The 26,148-nt window shown below is 46.9% G+C and overlaps 3 protein-coding genes across 3 annotated transcripts in view; 2 read left to right on the forward strand and 1 right to left on the reverse strand.

Moving 5' to 3' along the window:
- Positions 1–25,255, reverse strand: part of GCKR (glucokinase regulator) — a 37,009-nt gene extending 11,754 nt beyond the window's left edge. Inside the window, 17 exon segments of the mRNA XM_089922498.1 lie at positions 523–668; positions 7,338–7,589; positions 7,976–8,052; positions 8,402–8,500; positions 8,733–8,830; positions 9,470–9,611; positions 9,614–9,635; positions 10,874–10,909; positions 10,911–10,980; positions 13,796–13,890; positions 15,026–15,079; positions 15,300–15,369; positions 15,678–15,751; positions 16,134–16,202; positions 17,053–17,110; positions 17,263–17,429; positions 17,709–25,255. Of these exon segments, the coding sequence (XP_089778624.1) occupies positions 523–668; positions 7,338–7,589; positions 7,976–8,052; positions 8,402–8,500; positions 8,733–8,830; positions 9,470–9,611; positions 9,614–9,635; positions 10,874–10,909; positions 10,911–10,980; positions 13,796–13,890; positions 15,026–15,079; positions 15,300–15,369; positions 15,678–15,751; positions 16,134–16,202; positions 17,053–17,110; positions 17,263–17,429; positions 17,709–17,768 (1,589 nt within the window). The 5' untranslated portion in view covers positions 17,769–25,255.
- On the forward strand, positions 20,409–22,973 carry FNDC4 (fibronectin type III domain containing 4). Its single transcript, XM_089923341.1, has 5 exons — positions 20,409–20,544; positions 20,631–20,746; positions 20,978–21,182; positions 21,658–21,747; positions 22,080–22,973. Exons 1-5 carry the CDS (start codon positions 20,424–20,426, stop codon positions 22,235–22,237), a joined length of 690 nt encoding a protein of 229 aa, XP_089779467.1. The 5' UTR covers positions 20,409–20,423; the 3' UTR covers positions 22,238–22,973.
- IFT172 (intraflagellar transport 172) overlaps positions 24,791–26,148 on the forward strand; it is a 42,167-nt gene continuing 40,809 nt past the window's right edge. Inside the window, exon 1 of the mRNA XM_022574200.3 lies at positions 24,791–25,548. Within this exon, the coding sequence (XP_022429908.1) occupies positions 25,510–25,548 (39 nt within the window). The 5' untranslated portion in view covers positions 24,791–25,509. The remainder of the gene's footprint in view (positions 25,549–26,148) is intronic.

Raw genomic sequence — 26,148 nt, forward strand, 5'->3', positions numbered from 1 at the left:
TCAAATATTGCATGGGATATACTTATGCTAAAAAATTATTCTTTATTTCTCTGAAATTCAAATTTAACCAGTGTCCTATATTTTTCTTTGCTATATCTAGCAACCCTACTCTCAAAACCTGCCTGAGCATGAGAGCAACACAGAGGAAAGCAGAGCTAAGGGCTGAAAGTTCTGGAGCATGTCATTTTGCGTTTCTGGATCTAGCTACCCTGGGACTGGTCAGTTACATGAACCAATCGTTTGCCTTGCTTAGTTAAACCAGTACAAATTGGATTTCTGTCACACATATGGGTAACTGAAAGAATCTTGCCTAATAGTTATAATTGCACAAACACGCACCCATGTGTGCACATATACTTCTTAGAGGAGAGGCTGGGCCTGATAGAAGGAGGAGGAGAGGCACAAGAGAAAAGTCAATCCTTACCCCTTCACATCTACATACCTCTGAAATACACCCTCCTATGGCAGCCTAGGCATTGAAGCCAGGCCCCACCCAGCCCCATCCCATCATGTCCTAGCTGCAGCACGGCCAGAGCCCGCCAGAAGAACTTGGAGTTGCAAATGTGGAGGTCCAACATGTGGTTTTGGAGGATCTTCCCAAGAAGCACGTGGGCTCCTGTACTCACCGTATTCAGCACCCACTTGGTGCTCAGCTCATGCTGGAACTTCTAAATAGGGCAGACACATGGGGATATTGAAAATTAGGGGACATTAGAGCAGCAGGGTGAACAGGGCCTTATTATCTGACAGGAATCCAGGGATCAAAAATGCAGACATAGGGACTTCCCTGGCAGTCCAGTGGTGAAGGGTCCATGCTTCCAATGGAGGGGGCATGGGTCTGAGCCCACATGCTGCTCAGCATGGCCCCTCCCCCCAAAAAAGTAGACATAATTTGCTCCATCAGCCAGGGCCATTCATCAGCCAGGGCCATTCCTCAGCCAGGGCCATTCCCGGCAAACGTGGCAGCTTCACATATTTGTGGGGTTTTCTTTCTTTTTTCTTTTCTTTTTCTTTTTTTTTTTTCGGTCGTTCTGCACAGCTTGCAGGATCTTAGTTCCCCAGCCGAGGATTGAACCTGGGCCCATGGCAGTGAAAGTGCTGAGTCCTAACCACTGGACCACCAGGGAATTCCCCACATATTTGTGGTTTTGGTCCTTGGTAGACAGATATCTTCTCTGAGTCCTGCCACAGTAGGATTTTGCTCTTACCAGCACCTTCCTCTTGTTACTCAGGTACCAGACAGGGGAGAAGTGGAAATCCTGGGATTCATTCCACTAAACTAAAGGCTCCTTGAGAGCAGAGATGGTGTCTTATTTTGCTCAAGAGCCCCACTCTTTTTGATAATGGCTGACACATGATTACCGATCAATACATATTTGTTGAAAAATTAATTCAATTTAATCCTTATAACAACCCTATGGAATAGGTTTTTTCTGTCCCTGTTTCTACATATGTGGAAACTAGAGGTCAGAAGTAAACTTGATAGTGAGATGTAGAATCAAGACCCAAATCCAGGTCTCCTGATTTAGTGACCAGGGCATTTCCAACTTTGCCACAATCATTTCCCGGATGAATGAGATAACGGATGTGAAAGCACAATGAAAACTGAAATGTTATACAAACACGTGGTACTGTGGGAATAACTATCACCTGTTCTTGGCCCTCATACCTTGCACTTATAATATCTATTACCAAACTTTGAGGGCAACAGGAGTCCAGTAAAGGAATTGAGGGGGTTAAGTATTTGGTCCTAGCCAGGCTGAGGAAACAGGCTACTACTTCTACCTCCTTATTCTGCAACTCTATAAATAGCTGGTCACACAAACCCCTAGCAGGGGGTATACTGAAAATACTTAACAAGTGATCGACAAAGACACTGAGTATAAGAATAGAAATCTGACCAATCAGAATGAAGCTGGCCAGTATGCAGTACTGATGCTATAGGCTGCATGTCAGACTGCCCTGTGGGGGAGAGATCAATCAAATCTGGGTTATATCATTAACCATTTATATCACCAACCATTTATACCATTAACTACCATTAACAAAAAAATACTTTAAATTTTATATAATTTGAAGCTGGACACGTTCATTTTAAAGTTCATGTGGAAAAAGGGCAGCAATTCTATAGAAGAGTGTTGAAGAGAGGACTAACTCTATCGGACATTAACTTTACCATAAAGCATCTATAATTAAACAGTATGGTACCAGCACTTCAATAGACAGAAAGAAAGTCCAGAAATAAACCAGTGCACATGCGAACTAAGTATCTGATACAGGTAGCATCTCAAATCACTCAGGAAAAGATTAACTTTAAGTATATATATTGGGACAATTGGATAGTCATTTAGAAAAATATAATATTGGGTCCATACCTCACCCTATACACAAGAATAAACTCTTAATGATAGTTTGGAATTAACATTTACACATCACTGTATATAAAATAAACAACAGGGACCTACTGTATAGCACAGGGAACTATATTCAATATCTTATAATAACCTATAATGGAAAAGAATCTGCAAAGGAATATATATATATATATATAACTTAATCACTTTGCTGTACACCTGAAACTAACAGAACATTGTAAATTAACTATTTTAATTTAAAAAATGGTTTAAAAAAAAAGAGAGCAAGAGAAAGACCACTTTCACTAGAAGAAACCATGTACTAAAAGAAAACACAGATGGAGTTCCTTTACAATCTGGGGGTGGGTGTGGCGTGAGGGGAGCTTTCTGTTCATCAAGATCCAAATTCAATAAAAGATTGATAAGTTCTACCCCAGAAAAATTAAAGGAAAGACTTTTGAATGGATAAAACCCAAAGAAAATGGAATATATAGTTGACCCTTGAACAACACGGGTTTGAACTGCAAGGGTCCACTTATACGCAGACTTTTTTCAATAGTAAATAGTACAGTACTACAGTGATCCTATACCAGGAATGTGGATAGGGAGGAACCATGGATACAGAGGGTCAACCATAAGTTACACCATTTTCCACTGTGCAGAGGATCAGTGCCCCTAACCCCCCGCCTTGTTCAATTGTCAACTGTATAGCAGAAATAAAGGACTAATATCTCTAATTTATAAAGGACTCAAAATCAAGGGATCATCAAGACCACAATACCATTAGAAAATGAGTATATTTCATGTATTTACATGAACACACAGTTCAAATGCCCTACGTAAGAGACTGCCCGAATAACCCTCGCAAATGTGTGAGCACACCCAAATGTGAAAAATAATGAGGAAGAGTTCCATAGGCCTGCGCTCTAGAGCCTGCGAGCCGCAACTACTGAAGCCCACGTGCCTAGAGCCCATGCTCCGCAACAAGAGAAGCCACTGCAATGAGGAGCCTGTGCACCGCAACGGAGAGTAGCCCCCGCTCTCTGCAACTAGAGAAAGCCTGCGCACAGTAATGAAGACCCAACGCAGCGAAAAATAAACAAATTAATTAATTAATTTTTTAAAAAAGAAAGAAAGAAGGAAATGCAAAGCATACACGAACACGCACACTTTTTTTGTAAAAAGAAACACAGGAGATAAGTCAGTCAGTAATGAAATTGGTTTCTTACAGGGATGAGTGGGAATGGGATGGAAGGCATAGAGAAGGAAATGGGACATCTTTTTATACAGTTCTGACTTTTAAATCATGTTATGTTTTACATATTCAAAAGATAAAATTAGACCAAAAACTGAAAAAACTCTAAAATTTAAAACAAATAAAAATAAATGAGCCTAACTATATATCACATTAATAACATAACCACAGAGAGAAAGAAAAAAATTAATGAAAGTGACTTTTGAACACTTTATCTAGTGGGATGTGATCAAAGGACAAAAAGAACTGCAAAAATCTCAACCACTTCTTGGTAAGTTTGTTGACGACAGTCGTATTAGGGTAGCAATTCCAAAACTGTTTGGTATTTACTGTAGGACTGAACAAATGGGTAAATACACTGATGATATTGGAGGAGAGTACGTGTGTGTGTGTGTGTGTGTGTGTGAATACACACACACATACATATATATATTTCCTTGTTGTTTCTACTGAAAGGGCTTAGAGGCAAAACAAACCAGTAGCAGTGAGCATACCTAGCACCTAGATTTCTAAATACCAATCTCCACTAACAACCAGGGCTCCTTGGAAAATGATTGATTCCAGGGCTGGAACCAGGGAAAGTATAAGGTGAATGTGGCCCAACATTTTTGTGCTCCTGCATAGGAGATGACTGGGTTACACACACACACACACACACACACACACACACAAATACACACAAACACAAATGTAAATAATGAAGAAGAGATTTTTAAACTGAAGTGGAGTGATTTTCAGTATATTTTGTTAAGCAAAAATGCAAGGCACAAGAGTATATTGCATAAGAGAACAAGAAAAAATTTTTTTTGCAAAAAGAAATACAGCAGAGTGTTCAAATGCTAATGTGGATAGATATGTCACAAGAACACAAAGGCCAGCTTGAATGAGCTCTCATTTTGAGCATTAAAATGAATAATAGGGCGTCCCTGGTGGCGCAGTGGTTGAGAGTCCGCCTGCCGATGCAGAGGACACAGGTTCGTGTCCCGGTCCAGGAGGATCCCACATGCCGCGGAGCGGCTGGGCCCGTGAGCCATGGCCGCTGAGCCTGTGCGTCCGGAGCCTGTGCTCCGCAACGGGAGAGGCCGCAGTGGTGAGAGGCCCGCGTACCGCCCCCCGCAAAAAAAGAATAATGACAGGAATGGATTAAAACACACAACAACAACAACAACAATTCATGAGTCCATATCAATACTAAACAAACAAATGTAGATAAGGGGGGGAGAGAAGAAAGATTTTCTTTACAGAAGAATGCCAACTAGTAAATGGAGACAGAAGGATAGAAATAGAAAAATCACCATTTTAAAACCATCATAGTAATAATTGATTCAACCAAGAATCATTAGTGGATGCTAAAACCGTGGGTGAAAGATTGCTGAGGAATAAGATACAAAGAAATCTAACAGACACCACCTTGACCAAATGATCAAACGCAGCATCACCAATAAAGGGACAAACTGATATTAGGAGCCTCTACATGTGATACACTGATAAAGGCACAGCCTCATCTATGCAGGACTCCTGCCCCAAAATTTAACGTGAATATAATGAAGAAACAATCAGGCAAATCAAAAGTGAGGCACATTCTGCAAAACGATTGGTCTAGACTTCTAAAATATCAGTGTTTTGATGAAAGACATCAAAAACGACTGAGGAACTCAGCCAGATTAAAGAAAACTAAAGAAACACGATAACGAAATGCAACGCATTATCCTTGCTCAAATCCTGGATCTGGAAGATAAGAACAACACAGGAATAATTGGGGAAATTTGAATATAGTCTGTATATGAGATAATAGTGTTGTATTAATGGTCATTTTCTCAAGTGTGATAATTATAATTATATAGACAAATGCCCGTTGCTCTTAGGGAACGCAGTAATTTGTGTCAAGTATCATATCTCCAATCGCCTTTCAAATGATTCAGGGGTAAAGAGAGATGAAGCAGCTGTGGCAAAATGTTAATAAGTGGTGAATCTAGCAAAAAGCATAGGGGTGTTCACTGTATTATTAGTAGAGTATAGTATACTATAGTACACTATAGTATCATTAATACTATTCTTGCAAGTTTTCTGCAGATTTGAAATTTTTCAAAATAAAAGTGTGGGCTGAGTTACATCAAACTATTTCTACAACGAAATATTTATAAGCTCTAAAAGAAGCCTCCGTATTTCAATTTCAGTACATTTAAAAAGATAAAAACCAGAATCAAGAAAAAAAGAAACACACAAAGATTGATAGATTTGACTATGCCAAAATGTAAATTAAATGTCTCTACATCAAAAACGTAGAAATTAAAAATAATATACTGGGGGAAAACATGGAACAGCAAAAGAAGGCTACTGTCCTTGCTATATACACTCTCTCTTATAAATTAGGAAGAAAAAAAGTATCCTAATAAAGAATGAGGGGCTTCTCCGGTGGCGCAGTGGTTAAGAATCTACCTGCCAGTGCAGGGGGCACAGGTTCGAGCCCTGGTCCGGGAAGATCCCACATGCCGCGGAGCAACTAAGCCCGTGCGCCATGACTACTGAGCCTGTGCTCTAGAGCCCGTGAGCCACAGCTACTGAAGCCCGCACACCCTAGAGCCCGTGCTCTGCGACAGGGAAGACACCGCGATGAGAAGCCCGTGCACTGCAACAAAGAGTAGACCCCTCTCGCCGCAACTAGAGAAAGCCCGCGCGCAGCAACGAAGACCCAACGCAGCCAAAAATAAATAAATAAATTTTAAAAAAAAAGAATGGGTGAATATGCCCAAAAGATATGAAGAAGCAGTACAATAAAGAAAAAAATTCAATGGCGTATATATATCTTTAAGGAGCCAATCTCCATAGTAATTAAATATAAATTACCACGGAAATGCCTTTCGTTTTGTTTCACTTTTTTTCCTTTGCTGATTAGCGAAGATTAAAAAGAACAACGTTACCCACTATTTTAAGGTTGTGGGGAACAACCAATTTTACACTTTGTTTATAAACCTCTTTGGAGGTAACCACAAGCATCAAAAGCCTTTAAATTTTAAACACCCTTTGACCCAGTGATTCCACTTTTGGAGGTTTATCCTAATGAGAGAGTCAAATGTGTGTATAAGGATATTCTGTGCAGCATTTTAGAAAAAGCCATAATATTGAAACTATAGTGTTTGACAACTGAGGCTAGAGTAAACAAATTACAGTCCACATACCGTGGAACACATGACATTAAAAATGATGATGTAGATATATTAGTACAGAAAGGTGTTCATAATTTTAAATAAAGAGAAGCAAGTTAAAAACAGCATGTCATGTATGATCCTATTTTTATATAACTATATTTACATATGCATAAAAAAGTAGAGAGACAGTCTCAAAATTTGTCCGCGTGGTTTTTGTTTTTGTTTTCGGAAGAAGGTAGATTATGGATGATGTTTTTCCTTTTTTTGATTTCTGTATTTTCTAAAACTTTGATAATTAAAAAATGTATTGTTATTGTAATTACAACTTTCTTTAAAAATACAGTTCTTTAAAATATCACAGATGATCATTCTCTGCTATATCCCCTATCCCTGGGATATTATCGGGCCCGTGACAGGTACTCTAAAAATATTTGTTGAATGAATGAATAAATGGATCAGGCTCAATTCATGAATATGGTTGAAATTTATCTTGTATGGTGAAATAAACCATGGATTTAGAGTCCCAAAACCTGAGGTCAAATCCTGACTCCTGTCTTATCTGTGTGGTCATGATTATACTCCCTTAATCTCATCTTCCTCATCTGGGCAATGGGGACACACACTCCCGTCCCTCCCTCTGAGCAGGTGCCCTAAGACCCAGAAAAGTGATAGTTCCTCTGAGTGACTCAGCTGCCTCCATCCCCTCACCCCACCACTCCCATCATCCCTCTCACCATCCAGGGTAAAAATGAAGACCACAGTGTCAATTTCTGCAAGGGATGGCAGGATGGAAGTCAAGAAGTCTTCCTGGGAGAAGGAGAAATGGGGACCCTGGGGCAGAAAAAGAGGAGAGAGTCCTTCCCATGGAAAACTCCAGCATATAGACTTGAAGACCGAAGAGGCCCTCAGAGGACATCTAATGCAGAGCTTTTATCTACAGATGTAAAAACCAAGATTCAAAGAGGTAAAGTGTTTTGCCCAAGATAATGCAGCGTGCTGACGGAAAAGCACTGGACCAGAGCCAGGTTTGGGGGGTGAATCCAGAGCTTTCCACACTGTTGCTGTGCTGCCCCAAGGCCTCATGACCTTTAACCCATATTCCCTCTCTAGAAGGGAATCCCATTGTACTCCCCTACCTGTTTCCACCTTCCTCTTTTCTCCCACCCTCTGCACACCAGTTATCTTCCCAATTTCCCCAAGCCCCGTCATCTTCCCACCTGGTTGATGAGCTCAGCCTTCCGGTTAAACATGTCACTGTGATCACCAATGAGAAAGCCATGGACATCTTGGAAATCTGGGCAGGTTAAGGACAGGGAGAGAGGAGTGATGGGCTTCAAAGGAGAGGAAGGTTCTAGGTTTGGGGAGGTGTCAGTGGGGCTGGGAGGAAAGTGGCAAGTGGGGTGCAGGGTAAGCAGTAACACACTTGAGAGGCCATAGCTAAGCGTGGGGCTGGGAGCTGAAGGATCAAGGGCTGAGTGAGGGTTCAAAGGAAGGAGCATTTGACTGAAATGCCTATCTAGATAGGGCAGGATGGACATTGAATGAGGAGCCTCCATGGGTTGGGAGTAGGAAAGAATTTGGAGAGCAGACCAGTTGGTTTGGATCAGGAGGAATCGGGAAGTAAGTCAACACCGGGGTCCCACCAGCACCAAAGGTGTGGATGCACTCTACTCCATCCATGATGGCAATGATGCCCAGGGTCTGCCAGCCAACCAGGTATACTCAGCCTTTTTTCTCCAGGCCGAGAATGGGTCAGAGGTCGGGACATGAGAGATCACCGTGAAGAAAATCCAGAGATCAGAGAAAGACACACGCAGAAGAGCACAGGAGTAAACGAACCAAAAGCCTACCCTGACCCTCCAACACGCAGACCCGCTACCCTCCCCATGTTATCATGTCTCGTAGAGTCTCCGCTGCTCTCATGACATTCCCCACCCAGGCCGCTTTCCCCCTCCAAATACACATCTACACACCTGGTGCTGACTTGCTTCATCAGGGCGGTGATCTTGGGGCTTTGACACTAGGTCACCTGATGAGCCCACTCAAATGTCCGCAGGATTTCCAGAAGGCATCTGGGAGAAAGTCCACCAGCTCCCAGGGCAGGCCCAGTGCCCCCTCAGGAAGCCTGAGTCTATCCCACCCTGGGAAAGGCACAATTCTCTTGAAACTAAGTTCTGCTGGTCCCTCGTGGGGGAGCGGTAAGTAGAGCCAGACTGCATTCAACAGGGGCAAAGCGGGCTTCAGCGGGAAGAAGACTAAAGAGCAGAGAGGAGGATAGGGCATCCAGAGCACTGGGAGGAGGGTGGGATCAGAGAGTTGACGAGGGAGTAAGTGAGCGACGTGGAAGCTAGGCGAGAGACCCTGGTGAGGGAGGCAGGTCCACAGCAGGACGACCTCTACCCTGCATGGCCTGGACCATCCCCACATCAAAGATTCTAGGAAGCTAGGTTAGCTTTGGATGTCCCAGGCGTGCACAGGGATCAGGCCTGGACCTGAGGAGCCCAGGGTCCATTGGAAACAAGCCAGACTCTGTGATTGTGTGACGGGAACAGTGGCGTCCCCCTGCCAGTTCCTTTCCCAGGGAACGAACGGCAGGGCTGCAGTCTTGCTGCTACCAGCGCACCCTCCAGATCTGGATCTGCCATTCCCCTGCCTGCACCCTCCCACCCACTGCCTGACTCTGATCTCTCTCTGGTCCAGACCCTCCCTACCTCGCAGATGCTGCGATGCTCCGGTCCGCGGTCTTGTGAGCTGCCAGTAACAGGGTTTCCAGCAGGATCTTGGTGGCACTTCCACCTTTCATCCGGGAGGAGCCACTGAGGCCCTCAGGCTGCAGAGTGATGACACCCAGGAGAAACTGGGAGAGGAAGGAAGGTCCTGGAGTTTACTAGTTAGTGACCACTGTGCATGCAATCTGGTTAGTGGCTCTTGGACATGCGCTCTGCTTAGTGGTCACTGGGCAGGCATTTGTAGGACTGGTGGCCCCCAGTGTGCTGTGAGGAGGAGTGCTGGTTGAGGGCTTAACTGAGAGGAGAGGAGGGAAGGGAAGGGAAGGGAAGGGAAGGGAAGGGAAGGGAAGGGAAGGGAAGGGAAGGGAAGGGAAGGGAAGGGAAGGGAAGAGAAGAGAAGAGAAGAGGGAAAGGGCCACTTACGGTCATTTCTATGGTACATTCAGGACTCTGGAGAGGAAGCCAGAATAATTGAGTGTCCTGTTAGCTGGGGATAAGGGTTTTTCAGAGAGGTTTTGTTGTTGTTTTTGTTTGCCAAGTACTTTCTCCCTCCTCCATGCCCCACTTTTTAAATAACAGTTTTTAATCCAAACCCTACATTTCATGCTCCTTGGACAGACCAGTGAAGCAGCCGTTGATTGTAACGCTACAGATATATAATATGACACACCAAAAAGATAAAGAGATTACAGCAAGAAGAACGATAAGAGCAGTGTCTGAGAAAAGGAGATTAAAAGTAAATAATTGCAGAGAAGAGGAGAGATGAGCATCTGGGAGATGAAAGATGCAGAACTCGTGTGTAAAGTGGAATTCCTGCCTTCCTATCTCGCAAAAGGAAGATCAAAGAGAATGTCACAGATGTGCCCATCCCAGGCAGAGTGGGGCAGGGCAGGGATTTGGTTAAGGCCCTTGTTAAGGTCAAAGGAAGGGCAGATGATGTTAGTGAGGTGCAGCCACAATCCAGAGAGAAAAGCACCAGGAGCAGTGGAGGCTTAGAAGGGCCACACCAATTTTGCAGAGTCTTAGGCAGAAGAATGAAACTACATCCCATTTTTTCTTTAAAGCCCACATTTGAAACTGAAACATATAAAAGAGACATGAAGCAATACTTTCTACACACAGATGCAAAAGAGCTTCTTTAAATAGAAACTGCCCTAGACCATTTAGGTGTTTAATGATGACTGATTTAAGAGACAGGGTCAGACTGGAAATAAAACATCTTAAGGCGAAAACCGAAACGAGAAAACAGGATTTGATTCACCACATTTTAGTAGATACACGACACCAGGAATTTAGACGTGATGGAACAAAACCTAAAATCAGAGGCCCTAAGTGGCAAGCCGTCCGGAGGTGGGTGTGAGGGGTAGGGGTGGGGGCAGATCTCACCCCAGTTGCAGGATTGAGCACAAAAGCTTTCTGCTTTCTCCAGCAGTTTCTGCATCTGCTCGGCTATTTGTTGAAATGTTGAACTCCAGTCTTCAATGGGGTCATTTCTGGGGCCCAAAGAGAGACAGAGGGGGGACCATGTGTGAGGATCTAAAGGAAGGGCCTCAGATGAGAGTTGGGACCAAATACCACATTGAGATTGGGGTCAGAGGTCAACAATTTCCTAGAGAGATGTGCTTTGATGCTCATAGGGGCACTGTGTCCCTGAACCCCAAGGATGAGGGTTAATAAAACATTCAGCAATTTGAGCCCAGAGCAAAGCCAACACTCAAGTAAAAAGTTCCAGCCTGAGACCAGAACTTTCTTGTGTCCTGGTCCTTGCACAGGTCCTATTGCCATGTCTCCTCTGCAGAGAGAGGCAACAGTGTTTATTGTGTGGTTGAAAACTGAGATCCCCAGACTTGGCAGGTCATCACAATCACCTGGGGACGTTTGTTTTTTTTTAATAACTACCCATTTCTGGTTTCCACACCCACCCTGAGAGTCAGCTTCAGTAGTTCTGGAGTGGAGCCCCCAAATCTGTATTTTTAAAAAGCTTCCCAGATGACTCTGAAGACCAGCCAAGTTTGGGAGCCACTGATTTAAGGAACAACTGGAAGATCTCCACGCCTACATTGTTTGAAATCCTTCATTTCACTTAGTCACGGTCCCTGAAATTAGCATCCACTGCAGCAGATACATTTTTGGTGAGGAAAGCCCTCCATTAAAAGAGATCATTTATACCTTCGTATGAATTACACTACATGCCTGGAATCTGGGAGCTGAAAAAGCCTCTCGGAACTCAGCTGTCCGTCTCCCCAAGACCACACTAAATACACACAAAGCTGTTCTTGAGTAGTCAGCAAGCCTTCGCTGAAATACCTCCAGTGACAGGAAGCTCTCAGCTTCATTGGGTGGCCCCCTCCAATGGTTTATTTAGCAGAGTTTCCCCAGCTTGGCTGTGCATCAGAATCTCCAAGGATGCTTGCAAAAATTAGGTATTTCTGGGCCTTACCTCAAACCTACAACATCAGACCTCTCATACAAGAATCTTCCTTATTAACACTCCCAAGGCAGTGCATCCACAGAATCACACCTGAGCATTATTGGTTTCATATGCTGGCCTTCATGACACAACATTGTAAATCAACTATACTCCAATAAAAAATTTAAAACATATATGCTGGCCTTCTTTGAGATCGAAGTGGCCATTTAGACAGAGAATAAGAGGGAGGTGACTTGGAGGCACAGGGATCTCAGGAAAGGGGAACAGGGTGGGAGATGTGAGTAGCCAGAGGGGACCAAAGGGGCTCCTGGCATGAAGGAGAAAGGGCCTAAAATAAGGGAGCTAGGCAAAGGAGACTAGGCCAGTCTGCACCCAGTATTCCTTCTTTGAAAAGATGCTTGGGACCCACCTCAGATGAAAGCACAGATCTTTGTGGTATGCATTTTCTTGAGCCCATTCTATCCTCTGACCCATGTTTTCCTTGCCTCTTCATTCCGTTTTAAATGTATGCTTTCTTATATTTTATGTATCCTTTATAAGCTGCCTTCAATCCTTTCTGAAATGAGAGAATATGCAAATTAACCAACAAAAAAAATACTTCCTAAGCTTAGGAACACCCTTTATTTACTTTATTTTTTTTAACATCTTTATTGGAGTACAATTGCTTTACAATGGTGTGTTAGTTTCTGCTGTATAACAAAGTGAATCAGCTACACATATACATACATCCCCATATCTCCTCCCTCTTGCGTCTCCCTCCCACCCTCTCTATCCCACCCCTCTAGGTGGACACAAAGCACTGAGCTGATCTCCCTGTGCTATGCAGCTGCTTCCCACTAGCTATCTATTTTACATTTGGTAGTGTGTATATGTCCATGCCACTCTCTCACTTCGTCCCAGCTTACCCTTCCCCCTCCCTGTGTCCTCAGGTCCATTCTCTATGTCTGCATCTTTATTCCTGTCCTGCCCCTACGTTCTTCAGAATCACTTTTTTTTTTTTAGATACCATATATATGTGTTAGCATACGGTATTTGTTTTTCTCTTTCTGACTTACTTCACTCTGTATGACAGTCTCTAGGTCCATCCACCTCACTACAAATAACTCAATTTCATTTCTTTTTATGGCTGAGTAATATTCCATTGTATATATGTGCCACATCTTCTTTATCCATTCATCTGTCGATGGACACTTAGGTTGCTTCCATGTCCTGGCTATTGTAAATAGAGCTGCAATGAACACTGGGGTGCATGTGTCTTTTTGAATTATGGTTTTCTCAGGGTGTATGCCCAGTAGTGGGATTGCTGGGTTGTATGGTAGCTCTATTTTTAGTTTTTTAAGGAACCTCCATACTGTTCTCCATAGTGGCTGTATCAATTTACATTCCCACCAACAGTGCAAGAGGGTTCCCTTTTCTCCACACCCTCTCCAGCATTTATTGTTTGTAGACTTTTTGATGATGGCCATTCTGACCTGTGTGAGTTGATACCTCATTGTAGTTTTGATTTGCATTTCTCTAATGATTAGTGATGTTGAACATTCTGTCATGTGTTTGTTGGCAATCTGTATACCTTCTTTGGAGAAATATCTATTTAGATCTTCTGCCCATTTCTGGATTGGGTTGTTTGTCTTTTTGATATTGAGCTGCATGAGCTGCCTGTATATTTTGGAGATTAATCCTTTGTCAGTTGCTTCGTTTGCACCTTTATTTACTTTAATATTCTGAGATTTGGTGAACAAGAGCATATTTGCCCTGACCTCTTCTTTGTGACTATCCTGTAGATTTTCACAGGTTCCCTCCCAGCCTCCCCCAGGGGACTGGCCATGACCTTTCATTACAGAAGGTCTGCGTAGGACTTTTCATTACAGAAGGCTCACCTGGCCATGCTCACTGGGTTGAAACCAATCAGGACTGGCAAAAAGACCGCTGGGTTATCCATGCAGTAGTCCATGTGGCCTGCCACAGAGGAAGCCTGGTGGTAGGGAGAGGAGGGTTCGATGAGGGGGGTTACTCTAGTTCTGCCCGAGGCCCACGTACATCAGAATGCCCCGCACATGCTGGTTTAAGTGCAGATTCTAGGCCCGGTTAAAATCTACTGGATCTGAATTTGAAGGGGAGACCCCATGGACCTACATTTTTTTAAAATTAATTAACTATTATTATTATCGACCACACCGTGCAGCTTATGGGATCTTAGTTCCCCGACCAGGGATTGAACCCGGGGCCCTGGCAGTGGAAGCGCTGAGTCCTAACCACTGGACCGCCAGGGAATTCCCTAGACCTACATTTCTAACAGGTTCTCCCATGGAAATCTTCTGCGTGGTAAAGTCTGAAAATACAGAACTAAACTGTCAGCTCCATGAGGTCAGTTTCCTGCTCTCCTTGTGTGCCTCGTTCCACATCTGCTGGGGTCCAGGTCCTGCTCAGTGAATTCAGAGTGTCCGAGCTGCACAGCTGAGAGGAAACTCAGGGTCATCTAGCCCAGTGCATGTCAAACAAACTACCTGGTAATCTTGCTAAAATGCAGATTCAGACTCAGTAGGTCTGGTGTGGGGAGGCCTGATATTCTGCATTTCTAACAGATCCCAGGTGATACTGATGTTGCTGGTGTAAGGACCACACATTAAGGAGCAAGGGACTAGTCCGGGGTCAGTTTTTTCTGTAAAGAGCTACAAAGCAAATATTTTAAGCTTGTGGGCCCTACGATCTCTGTCCAATGACTCAGTCTTACCGTTGAAGCGTCAAAGTAGCCATGGATAATATGTAAACACAAATAGCTGAGTTCCAGTAAAACTTCATTGACAAAAACAGGGAGCAGCTGGATTGACCTGCCCGCATAGTTTGCTGAGCCCTGGACTACTCTGTCTTTTTGGTTGTTGAATGGATGGGTACACAGTTATTGTGGGATAAGATCCCTTCCCCCCCTTGTCCCACATTCATGCAACTGGATCCTAATTAGTTAGAGTAAAATCAAAATTCCTTACACAAGCCCTTTCTGTTTTCTAGATAAATCTAGATAAATCTTGTTGATTTATCTTCCATGCTGTTCCACTCCTACTCCCTGCCTTCCTATAAAATTGATCCACCCAGCCCGTCTTCACACTCACAGAGAGTCCCGCTGAAATGCTGATGACAATCACCCTCTTCTTCCCAGCAGCCACCTAGGAGACGAGGATGGGTGAGGTAGTGCCACCAAGAGGATTCTAGGGTATAAACATATTGTGTGGGGATGTCAGGGCCAGGATGAGGTGGGGGGTGGCTGGAAGGGAGTTGGGGGGCAGGGAGGAGGCAGGGGATGGGCTTTGGCTGGATGTTGGGGCTTTGATGTCCCCACAAGAAGGAACAGACAGAGGTCTCTGGTTGAGTGTCAGTGGAAAACACAGACTTCTTCAGTTCCTCGATCCCATCCAGGGCACTATCTTCCATCCCCTCCCTAGAGGCCATCACAGACCTAAGAGGACAGACTCAAGGTCAGTGGCACTGCTTGGGAAGCAGAAACCTATGGTTTATTAGGGCTGCTTTGAGAGAAGGAAATGAAGAGAAAACTATCACTGAATGGGCACCTACTATTTGTTGGGCACCATGATAAACACTCTGTAGGGTTGAAAAACTTCAATACCTATGAGGGCTAGTCAGGCAACATAAGTACGTGAAGTGGAGAGCAAACCGGACACCATCTCCACCTGAAAGCATTCAAATTCAGTTTCTAAAAGACACTAGTTAGGCCAAACAAAATATTCATAGGCCAGCCTGGCTTACCTGTCACCTCCTGCAACGAGGTAGGTGTAAAGAGGTTTCTGTCCTAGACCTTTCATCATCTGGTTAAAGGAAACCTGCCAAGTCGGAGAGAACATGAAGTAGTAATGACAGGGAAGGAACAATTATCTTGGATTTTCAACACCTTGAGGGTAGAGGCTGTATAATGATTCTCTTAGGTCAGTGCTTAAGCCAGTACTGCTTGGAATCTGACTCTTAAATATGCTGTTTGGAGATGATGGATTAGGGGTGTGTGGGATGTAGAGACATTGGCAATAGACTGGTGGGGCTCAGATGGGCTCAGAAGAAATGGGACTCCATGTTGAGATCTAGCTTTTGGAGAAGAAAGAGAGCCGGAGCTGGAGGCGGTCCACCTAGGAGCTTAGCTATGAAGAGATTTATGGTCCTGAGGTTCACTCCAAGAAGGCGGAGAGCAAAACCGGCAATCAAGGTACTCACCGACCTGAGGAATGCCATCCTGCCAGAGGTATCCCTCCACTCAGCCCCACCAGCGCCCCCCTCAGGCTCCTGAGAAAAGAAAAATGCCTAGGTATCCAGGACCCAGCTTAGGTTGGGAGAAGCATATTCTCTTTTTGGTTGGTAACAGAACCCCCCTCTTATCCCCAAAGCGAACAGAACATAGAGAATATGGTGTAGCAGAAAGAACCTTGGATTTGAGAAAGAAACTTCAGTCTGATCCCCAACTCTGGTTTAGCTACTTATTCAAACCCTTACTGGACTTCCTTGGTGGGGCAGTGCTTAGGGATCCACCTCCCAGGGCAGGGGAAAACAGGTTCGATCCCTGGTCCAGGAAGATCCCACATGCCGCGGGGCGACTAAGCCCGCAAGCCACAACTCCTGAGCCCGCATGCATAGAGCCCATGCTCCACAACAAGAGAAGCCACCGCAGTGAGAAGCCTGCGCACCACAACGAAGAGTAATTCCCACTCGCTACAACTAGAGAAAGCTTGCGCTCAGCAACAAAGACCCAACGCAGCCAAAAAAACCCAAAAACCCTCACTTATTGCAGAAAGGACGGAAAGCAGCTTTGTCACAGATGGGAAGCAGCATTATCTGGCAATTACTAGCTGCGTGTATTTGGGCAAAAGCTACCGTGATTATCTTCAGTCTTTCTTTTCCCATCCGAAAAGTAATGGAGACAGTAACACCAACTTTACAGGTTTTTGTGAAGGTAATGGGTGTGAAAGTACGTGGTCAATTATATAGTATTATGCAGTAATAGTTATTATAATTACTGTTGATTAATAAGATGACAATAAGGATATAGAAGTTTATAAAAGGGAAAAATAGAGACCAAGAAGAGAGAAAAGTAGAGGGAAACACGAATTTAAGCAGGGAGCAGGTGGAGAGTTGGTACCTTCAGCACTTCCTGAACTTTTCCAGCCGCTTATACCATGGTGGTCAGAGTTGACTCACTGGAGGCAACAGGCAGGCATCAACAGCCAAGAAAAGGACAGTGGGTTGGGGGGGGAGGGGGAGGGGCTCCCAGACCATGGTCTGAGAGGGCAGAGGTTGAGGTGGGGTGGGGCTGCAGTGGGCATCGTTACTTGCAGTGTCCAGGGGATGCGTCTGGGTCGCCTGGCATGTGGGCATGATTTGTCCCTCCTCCTGGAAGATCTCAGCATCACATTGCCCCAGCAATCGAACAATCTGCTCGGCATCTGCTTTGTCCAGATCCCGGGTCAGTGGGTTTGACTTCTCCGTGATGGGCAGGGCTGCCTCATACCCAGACAACTAGAGGGAAGGGGGGACAAGGTCAACAATGGCAGGGAACCTCATTTACGTCTGCTGAACTGGAGGTGGGTGTGGCAGCAGGCACAGCGTTGGGACACACACACACACACAAAAATGATTTAGCCTGCACTTGGTACTCTGGGCCTATCAAAGAAAGAAAATCAGGAAGGAAGATGGGAAGGAGGATGGGGAAAGCAGAAACCCAGGGTGCAGGGAAGTCCAGATGAGACAGAATTCTAGGAATCAGTACAGAAGGCCAACAGGGAGAAAGGGTCTCACCTCCCACTTGCCAGGCTCCGGGGTCTCAATCACACGTTGAAACCGTTTTGTGCCTGGCATGGTCCGACACTGTGGACACACTGTCGTGCCTACCTCTTCAGCCACGTAGCCCCTTCTGTCACACTGACACTGCTTCCAGTTGGCGGGGCCTTATCTGAGCCACAGTGATGATGAAACCAAGTACCCTGGCCTCTCTGCACACCTCTGCCTGCACCCTTTCCTGGTCACTAGGTCCCCAGACCTCTGGTCACCCCACGGGGGCTCCCCAGGTCCCTCTTTACAGGCACCCAGACTCCCCAGCCTCTGGTTGTCCCTGAAGAGGAAGACGCGAGGTCTTCGTTACTCTTGCCCTTCAGACAATGCCCTCTTCTCTGGAGGGCCTGGAGCCTGGAAGGACAATACCCAGGCCCAGGGCAAAAAGGATCCCTGGGCGTGAGTGCTCTGGAACCAGGATGCATCAGGAGGCCAGAGATCGGGGTTCTCAGGGTCAGCAGAGGTCAGAGGACCTCGGCCATGGCTTGATCACATGCTCAGCACACACAGTCCTCCCTGTCCCACTTGCCCCATTTCACTCTCCTCTCAGAAGGAAGGCAACAGAAGCTTCAGAGCCCCAGGGGTGCACGCACTGAACTGGATATTACAGGGGAAAGTGCCACAGAAATAGAAATACTGCAATGAGAATTAGAAACCAAAGTATCTGCCCTAAATACAAGTTTGGCTAACATTTATTTACACTGAACAATGCATTTTCACATACAGTATCTCATTAGATACATTAAGAAGATATTAAAAAGAATGAAATAATGCCATTTGCACCTAGAATTTATCATACTAAGTGAAGTATGTCAGACAGAGAAAGACGGATATCATATGATATCACTTATATGTGGAATCTAAAAAAATGATACAAATGAACTTACAAAACAGAAATAGGCTCACAGACATAGAAAACAAACTTATGGTTATCAAAGGGGAAAGGTAGGGGGGAGGGATAAATTAGGAGCTTGGGATTAACAGATACACACCACTATATATAAAATAAACAATAAGGACCTACTGTAGAGCACAGGGAACTGTATTCAATACCTTGTAATAACCTATAATGGAAGGAAATCTGGAAAAGAATATATGTATATATGTATCACTTTACTGTACACCTGAAACTAACACGTTGTAAATCAATTACAGTTCAATTTTTTTAAAAGATGATGATATTGACACCCTCATTTTTCAGATGATGAAACTGAAGCTCAGAGAAGTTAAGTTAGTTGCTGAAGATCACACAGCTGACAGAATTGGGACCCACACCCAGGTTCTCACTCCAGATCTCATGCTCAACCAAAGCATGAAATAACTTAAGGATTTACATGCTTATTGAATAAATGAAGTAACTAACAAATTGGTGCAATTAATCATAATCTCTCATTCACACAGTGTTATAAGCTTTATAAAGATCGTTCCCCAATATTGTCTCATTTGATCCTCACAACAGCCCTGTGAGGTTTTGGATGCTCTGATTTACAGGTGGGAAACCTGAGACTTAGATTAACCTCTTTGTCTAAGGCCACACAGTAAGTCCCAGAGCTAAGACAAGAAACAGGTCGTCTCTCTTTAAATTTCCCCTATAAACCCAGCACCCTTAATAATCGCCGTATCTCCAGCTATTAACATGCCAGACATATAGAGAACGCTCAATAAATATTTGCCTAATAAATGAAAGAATGACTGAGAGAATGAAGGGAATCAAGATCAGATTATGAATGGGGAAGATACTTAAAAGCTGACGCAGTCTACAAGTAGGAGATTGTCAAAATAATTATTATCTCCATCATTGTCCCCTCCGGCACCGGAGGTGGAATTCCACTTCCCAACTCGGCTAATTCCATCTGGGGAGGGAGAGGCCTCCCAGGTGCCTGAGACCCTCGCACCTGCGCCTCTCCCGACATCCCCCCGCCCCCCACGCCCCTGCCGGGGCTTATCGCACAGAGCCGGGATCGGGAGCTTTGGGGGCCCGAGAGGCCGCCAATGAGAGGGGTCGTGGGAGGAGTCCCGAAAGAACCGGGTTGGGGGGGCGTTGATGACGGCGGCGAGAACCCCAGCTGGGCGGGGCGGGCCCGCACGTCCCGGCCGGGCTGCGGCGGAGCGACGGGGGCCAGCTCTGCAGAAGGCGGCGGCTGGCTCACCGGGACGGTCACATCTGCTGCAGGGGCCAGCGGAGGCAGCCGCACCGCCTCCCGCCCCGGGGACCCAGGCCAGCCTCCGGGCCGCGCCGGCACCGCCCCCTGCTCTCGGACAGACTGCGCGGCCGGTCGGAGCTCGGGGGGCTTCGCAGCCCCGCGGCCCGCTCCCGCTACGCCTCCGCCCTCTGCCCGCAGCTCGGTCCAGCGCCGCCCGCCTCGCCGGGCCCGCGCCGGGATGGGGTAGGGACAGCGCCACGGAGTCGGGCGATGGGCCGCCCTCTGGGCACCGAGCAGCCCCCCGAGGCCTGAGCGACCGCGAGGACCGGCGGAGGTGGGTGTGGGCAGAGCAGAGCCGCGCACCAGGGGCGCCGGGATGTGGCGGGGGCCAGGAAGGCATGGGGAAAAGGGGGGCTCTGGGGCTGCTGTGGGCCGTGGGGAGACCGGGAGAGCTGCTGCCCACCCGCTCGTTCTGGCAAGTCCTTGACCCTCCCACAACTCCTGCCACCTCCAGGACCCCCGCCTGGATGTCAAACGGATGCCCCAGTGCCTCCCAGAGGACTCGGTGGGGACCATGGCTTCGCTAATGCCCCTCTCCCCATATCTAAGCCCCACTGTCCTCCTGCTGGTCAGTTGTGACCTGGGCTTTGTACGAGCAGGTGCGTAAAGGGGGAGAGGGTGGGAGGTAACCAGAGTTAGTCTGTGGGTGGAACCTGTTAACCGGTTAACGCACTGGCACCCGCAGACCGGCCTCCCTCTCCTGTGAATGTGACAGTCACTCACCTCAGAGCCAACTCGGCCACTGTGTCTTGGGACGTCCCAGAAGGCAACATCGTCATTGGCTACTCCATTTCCCAGCAAGTATGAATCACCCTTCTGCTACCCCAACCCATGTCCTTGGATCTCTGAACATTCCTTCTGTCACCTCCCTCCCCACCCCAGCTCCCCTCCCAGCTGTGGGAGAATCTGGGAGCTGGGATTCCCTGGCTCACGCTGCCCTTTTCACCCTTGCTGCCTTGGAGTGCTTGGATGTTCAGGAGGTGGCCTGGGACCAGGGTGAGGCTGTCCTCCTCTCTCATCAATTCCCTGCAGCGACAGAATGGACCGGGGCAACGTGTGATCCGGGAGGTGAACACCACCACTCGGGCCTGTGCCCTCTGGGGCCTGGCTGAAGACAGTGACTACACAGTGCAGGTCAGGAGCATCGGCCTTCGGGGAGAAAGCCCCCCAGGGCCGCGGGTGCACTTCCGAACTCTCAAGGGTTCTGACCGGCTACCCTCAAACAGCTCGAGCCCAGGTGAGGGTCTCAGGTATTCCTCGCTCCCTAAAGCTTTGGATTCTCTGGCTCTTTACCTGGTCTTTGGTCTCCTGTTTACTTCCCCAAAGCAAGCAGCCGTCTAGCTTGGATGAATAGAAGGATGATTTAATTCATTGTACTGCCAGAAAAGGAAGGAAAGCAGGTTGGCAGGGGACCGGGTATAGACAGGCTGGTAATGAATTCCTTGGGGGAAGGGCTTTTAAGCTTCCTTTTACCCAGCCTCAGTTCACAGCAGCTACAGCCTGCATGAGTGAGTATCTGACCTGCAGCCCCCCGGCTTTTTGGTCTCTAACCACCTGTCCACCAACAGCTTCCCAGAGAGGGGCTACCAGTGGCAACGCTGTGATGGGTCTACCTTGGCTCTAATCCCCAGCATCTCCATCCTTAACTGTCTGCACAGACATAGCTCTCTAGCTGCTCCCTGTAACCTGGGGTCCGTCTCCTTCCTTCTCAGGTGACATCACAGTGGAGGGTCTGGATGGAGAGCGACCTCTGCAGACGGGGGAAGTGGTCATCATTGTGGTGGTGTTGCTCATGTGGGCTGGTGAGTAAGCAGCTGGACAGGGGACCATGGATTGAGTGGGGCTCAGTGAAGGTGGGAGTTGGTGAAGGTTGTTGGGAGAAAAGGGGGTGAGAGCAGTGGCGTGGGGAGATGTTTAGTTGAGAGGGATGGGCAGGAAAAGTTTGAAGAGAGGGAGAGGAGGCTTTTGGGAGCCTAGAGAGGATGATGAAGAAGGTGGTGCCTGTGCATGGGGACCAGGAATTCAAAGATTTTCTTCTCGGATTTTCTAGAAACTGTGTGGGTATCTCACTGCCTTTCGAGGCTGTGAGTGGGGAGGTCAAGATCAAGGTTCAGATTGTATTGTTGTGTTTCAGCTGTAATTGGGCTATTCTGCCGTCAGTATGACATCATCAAGGACAATGACTCCAACAATAACCCCAAGGAGAAGGGGAAGGGACCGGAACAGAGTCCTCAGGGAAGGCCAGTGGGGGCAAGACAGGTGATGTGCGGCCAGAGAGGGAGGGAAGGGTGATTTTGCCTCTAGAAGCAGTAAGGGAAAGGGAGAAGGGCCACAGAGGGGCAAGAGAAGAGGGAGAATGGAAATTTGGGATGGAGGAGGCTATCGCCTTCCTGAAATGAGACTCAAGCCATCTTCTTTCACAGAAAAACTCACCCTCCATCAACACCATTGACGTATGAGTGAAGAAACAGAACCAGAAGACAGATGCACTAACATCTTGGGGATGGGGAAGGGGTAAGGGAGAGCCCAAGATGGTGATTTGTCCAAGACTGAAGGATCCCACAGTCTTCCAGAGGGTAATGACACTCCCACAATCTCAGGCCTGGCATCCATTCTCTTTCCACTGTGAGCAGGGCCAGAAGGTAGGTCTGTTAGGGTCTGAGCCCCTGGACCTGGGGAGTGGATATCAGATGGGATATGTCCTTCCATCCCCCAGGTCCAGGAGAGAGTCACTTGTTCAACCCTATCCCATTAGGTCCCAAATGGGGCCCCCATTTCACCTGCATCAGAACCCTTGGCATCCCCAGCTGCCCCCACATCTTGCCTCTGGGTCTCAGAGAGGAGTGTTTCTGTGGGTACGCCACCTCCCCCAGCAAATAAAAGGAATTGTCTGGGCCTGGAGACAGATGCTGCACTGCACTACTCCAATGTCTTCCATGGAGCCTCAGGTGCGCCCCCTCTCACCTGGCAGCCCCTTCAGCTGCTGGTGACCTCACCCCTTGGACATTTTTCCAATAAAGTTTCTTGGACAAACTGGAGCTGACTGTATGGGATACTGTCTAATATGCTGAAAACATTTCTCCACTGTCTCTCCCCTGACTACAAGGGCCCTTCACACCACCACCAACTTGACAGGAGCAGACTCTTATTTGAAGGTGTTTGCTTTGATTCTCCAGCCTGGAATTGGGTGGAGCAGAGCCAGAAAGAGGCATAGAAAACCAAGGCCCTAGATCCTTTTCCTTTTTTGGGTGAGAAGGGGGAGCAGGAAAAAAGAGGATATAAATTCTTCATGTACTAATGGAAACTAAGGTTATGGCACATGAGAGGGCCAGTAGCCTTTTTATCTTCACTGCCTACGTCGGCAGCCCAGCTCCTCACCATTTATTCCTCTGATTTCATCAACCCTGAGCTAATTTTCAGAAAAGGACTGAACAGGGTCTTGGGACAAATGAAAGAACAGCTACACTAATGGATCCCTGGGTGCCAAGTGTTCCTCTCCCGTGCATTTCTGTGCCTATTCTTCCCTGCCCTTGCTTTCCCTTTTGTCTGTATGTCTCTCTGTTCATTTGGTCAAAGTCAGTAATAATTGTAAAGAATAAATGAGTTTATATTCACTCTCGGCCATTATATCCAGAGGAGGATTCTGGGAATAAAACTGGGGTTGGAACTCTCTTGTCAAAATAATTATAATTTGGGGGACTTCCCTGGTGGCGCAGTGGTTAAGAATCCACCTGCCAATGCAGGGGACACGGGTTCGAGCCCTGGTCCGGGAAGATCCCACATGCCGTGGAGCAACTAAGCCCGCGTGCCTAGAGCCCATATTCCACAACAAGAGAAGCCACCGCAGTGAGAAACCCGTGCACGAAAAGGAAGAGTAGCCCCCGCTGGCCGCAACTAGAGAAAGCCTGCGCACAGAAACAAAGACCCAAAACGCAGCCAAAAATAAATAAAATTAAAAAAAAACATTATTATTAACAAAAAAAAAGAATTATAATTTGGGCTCTGGGGCCTACTTGTTTCCTGTGAAAATAGGGACTGTCCTCTACTTTTTCCTAAGTTCCACGGGGAGGTTGGTGCCAGTGAAAGAAACACCTGTTGACATTTGCAAGCACTCTGTAGGAAAGACTTCAGAACCGAGAATCTGTCTGGACAGCATATGCTACACTGTCTGGAAGGTAACAGTTTTCTCCACGTATGATCCTCCGGGAGGTGGCTTATGAATAACTGTCCTTTTTTGCATCTTGATCTCTCTGGTATGTTACAAGAAATTAGACCAATAATTCTGAAAGGGACCCCAATCGAAACAAAGATCAAGAAGTCAGTCAGTATCTCTTAAACCTAACCAAGCTCCACCCCCGGGTTTCACAAGACTACACCTGTCAGGTGAGCCAAGCTCTGGTCTGCCCTCTGCCCTAAACCATAAAGCATCCTGATCTAAGCAGCAGTCTTAAACTCACCATTTTCCATTTCAAAAGTAGGGTGTTTTACCTCTCTCTGACCACTGCTTCCAAAGCACATATCTCTCAGACTCTGGATACATCATCATTTCTGGGGATAGGAGTGTCACAGGGTATGTAGTAGCATGGGATGGAGATAGCGAGCTAGAAGTTAAGAAGGAACACAAAGGGTGTTTAAATGCACCATCTCTGAGTCGAATCCCAGTTCCGTCCTTAACGCACTATGTTAGCTAAGGCAAGTGACCCCTCTAATCCTGAGTCTCATGTTATGTAAAATGGGACTAATAATGCTATCCCCTTCAAAAGGTGGCTTTGAGATTAAAGGAAACAATGCATGTACAACACTTTGCACGGTACCTGGCAGACACATACTGAGTATTCCCTGTTACCCATCGTTATCAGCCTTGTGGTCCTGTGCAAGTTACATAACCTATTTAGGATCAATTCCGTCAACTGTAAAAGGCTTATAATAGCAACTACCCTGCTTTCCTCCAGGGTTGTGTAGATTAAAAGAAGGCACTCTGGGCTTCCCTGGTGGCGCAGTGGGTGAGAGTCCGCCTGCCGATTCAGGGGACACGGGTTCGTGCCCCGGTCCGGGAAGATCCCACATGCCGCGGAGCGGCTGGGCCCGTGAGCCATGGCCGCTGAGCCTGCGCGTCCGGAGCCTGCGCTCCGCAACGGGAGAGGCCGCAACAGTGAGAAGCCCGCGTACCGCAAAAATAAAAATAAATAAAAATAAAAAAAAAGAAGGTACTCAGCCACGCTTACGTACATCGAACAGCTAGAGAGACTACGATTACGTAGGACCCCGGAGATTGCGGAAGGCTTGTGGGTGTGGCTGGAGTTTGGGTTTGCATGCCACGATGGGATTGGTCGAGGAGATAATTCATCAAGCCCTCTGCGGCGGTGGGGTCCCTCCCTAGACCTCACTGCGGCTGCGCGGGTTCTGTTTTGCTTCGCTGCGAACCTACGCGGTGACCTTGCGACGCGTGTCGCGCTCAGGTCGCTTCTGCGTCAGCGGCTGCCGCTGCGGCTGCGTGGCGGGTTGTCCAGGTAACCACGGGAGTTGTCCGCTGTCTGTTGGCATCTGAGAGACAGGTGTTCGTCATGCAGTTGAAGCACCTGAGGACCCTGCTGAGCCCTCAGGTGAGGAGTCGCGTGCTTCTTCCCTCCCTCGCCCGCCTTAATGTTGCAAGAAAAGTGGGGGACTGAAGTTTAAAAACGTTGAGCGCCTACTGTGTGCAGAAGACCGAAGGCTATAGTTGTGATTCGGACTCTGCTACGTCCATAGAGTGTTGAGTAGGTGAGATGGAGTGCTGAGCACCGTAGCTTTCACTGCGTTCCATTAACGAATCGGTTGTGTACCGGGTCCCATGGTGGGGCTCCAGGGGATCCAGAACTTGCTCAGCTGTTGCCCCTGCCTTCAAGAGGCTCGTACTAGAGGCAGAGGCGCACGTGTAAACAACGAACATTAATCTACACCTCTCAAATGAGCGCTTTAGGTGTAAGCCCCACCTAAAGGAGTGCAAACGACCACACCGTTCGTTCTGATGGTGAAGATCTCAGATTCAGAAGAGGCTGGACACTGAGGGAGGAGCCCTAGAACATGGTGAAGAAAGGCTGGGTTTCGGAGTCAGGAGGCCAGAATTCAAGTCCTAGCGCCCCACTACTTTAAATAAATGATGTGATGCCCCTGACTTTAGCCTTTATCACACAGGCTCTCTGAGCACTCACCCAAACTTCTAC

This window comes from Delphinapterus leucas, chromosome 13 (genome assembly GCF_059928025.1).
Source record: "Delphinapterus leucas isolate spDelLeu-1000000601 "Yukka" chromosome 13, BTC_Dleu_Yukka2, whole genome shotgun sequence".
Classification (NCBI taxonomy): domain Eukaryota; kingdom Metazoa; phylum Chordata; class Mammalia; order Artiodactyla; family Monodontidae; genus Delphinapterus; species Delphinapterus leucas.

Bases quoted from the DNA above. Each gene is read 5' to 3' on its own strand.
- FNDC4 (XM_089923341.1), top strand. From the start codon at position 20,424: ATGCCCCAGTGCCTCCCAGAGGACTCGGTGGGGACCATGGCTTCGCTA. The intron at 20,545-20,630 runs GTGCGTAAAGGG...TGGCACCCGCAG, and splicing joins CCTGGGCTTTGTACGAGCAG to ACCGGCCTCCCTCTCCTGTG. The intron at 21,748-22,079 runs GTGAGTAAGCAG...GTTGTGTTTCAG, and splicing joins GGTGTTGCTCATGTGGGCTG to CTGTAATTGGGCTATTCTGC.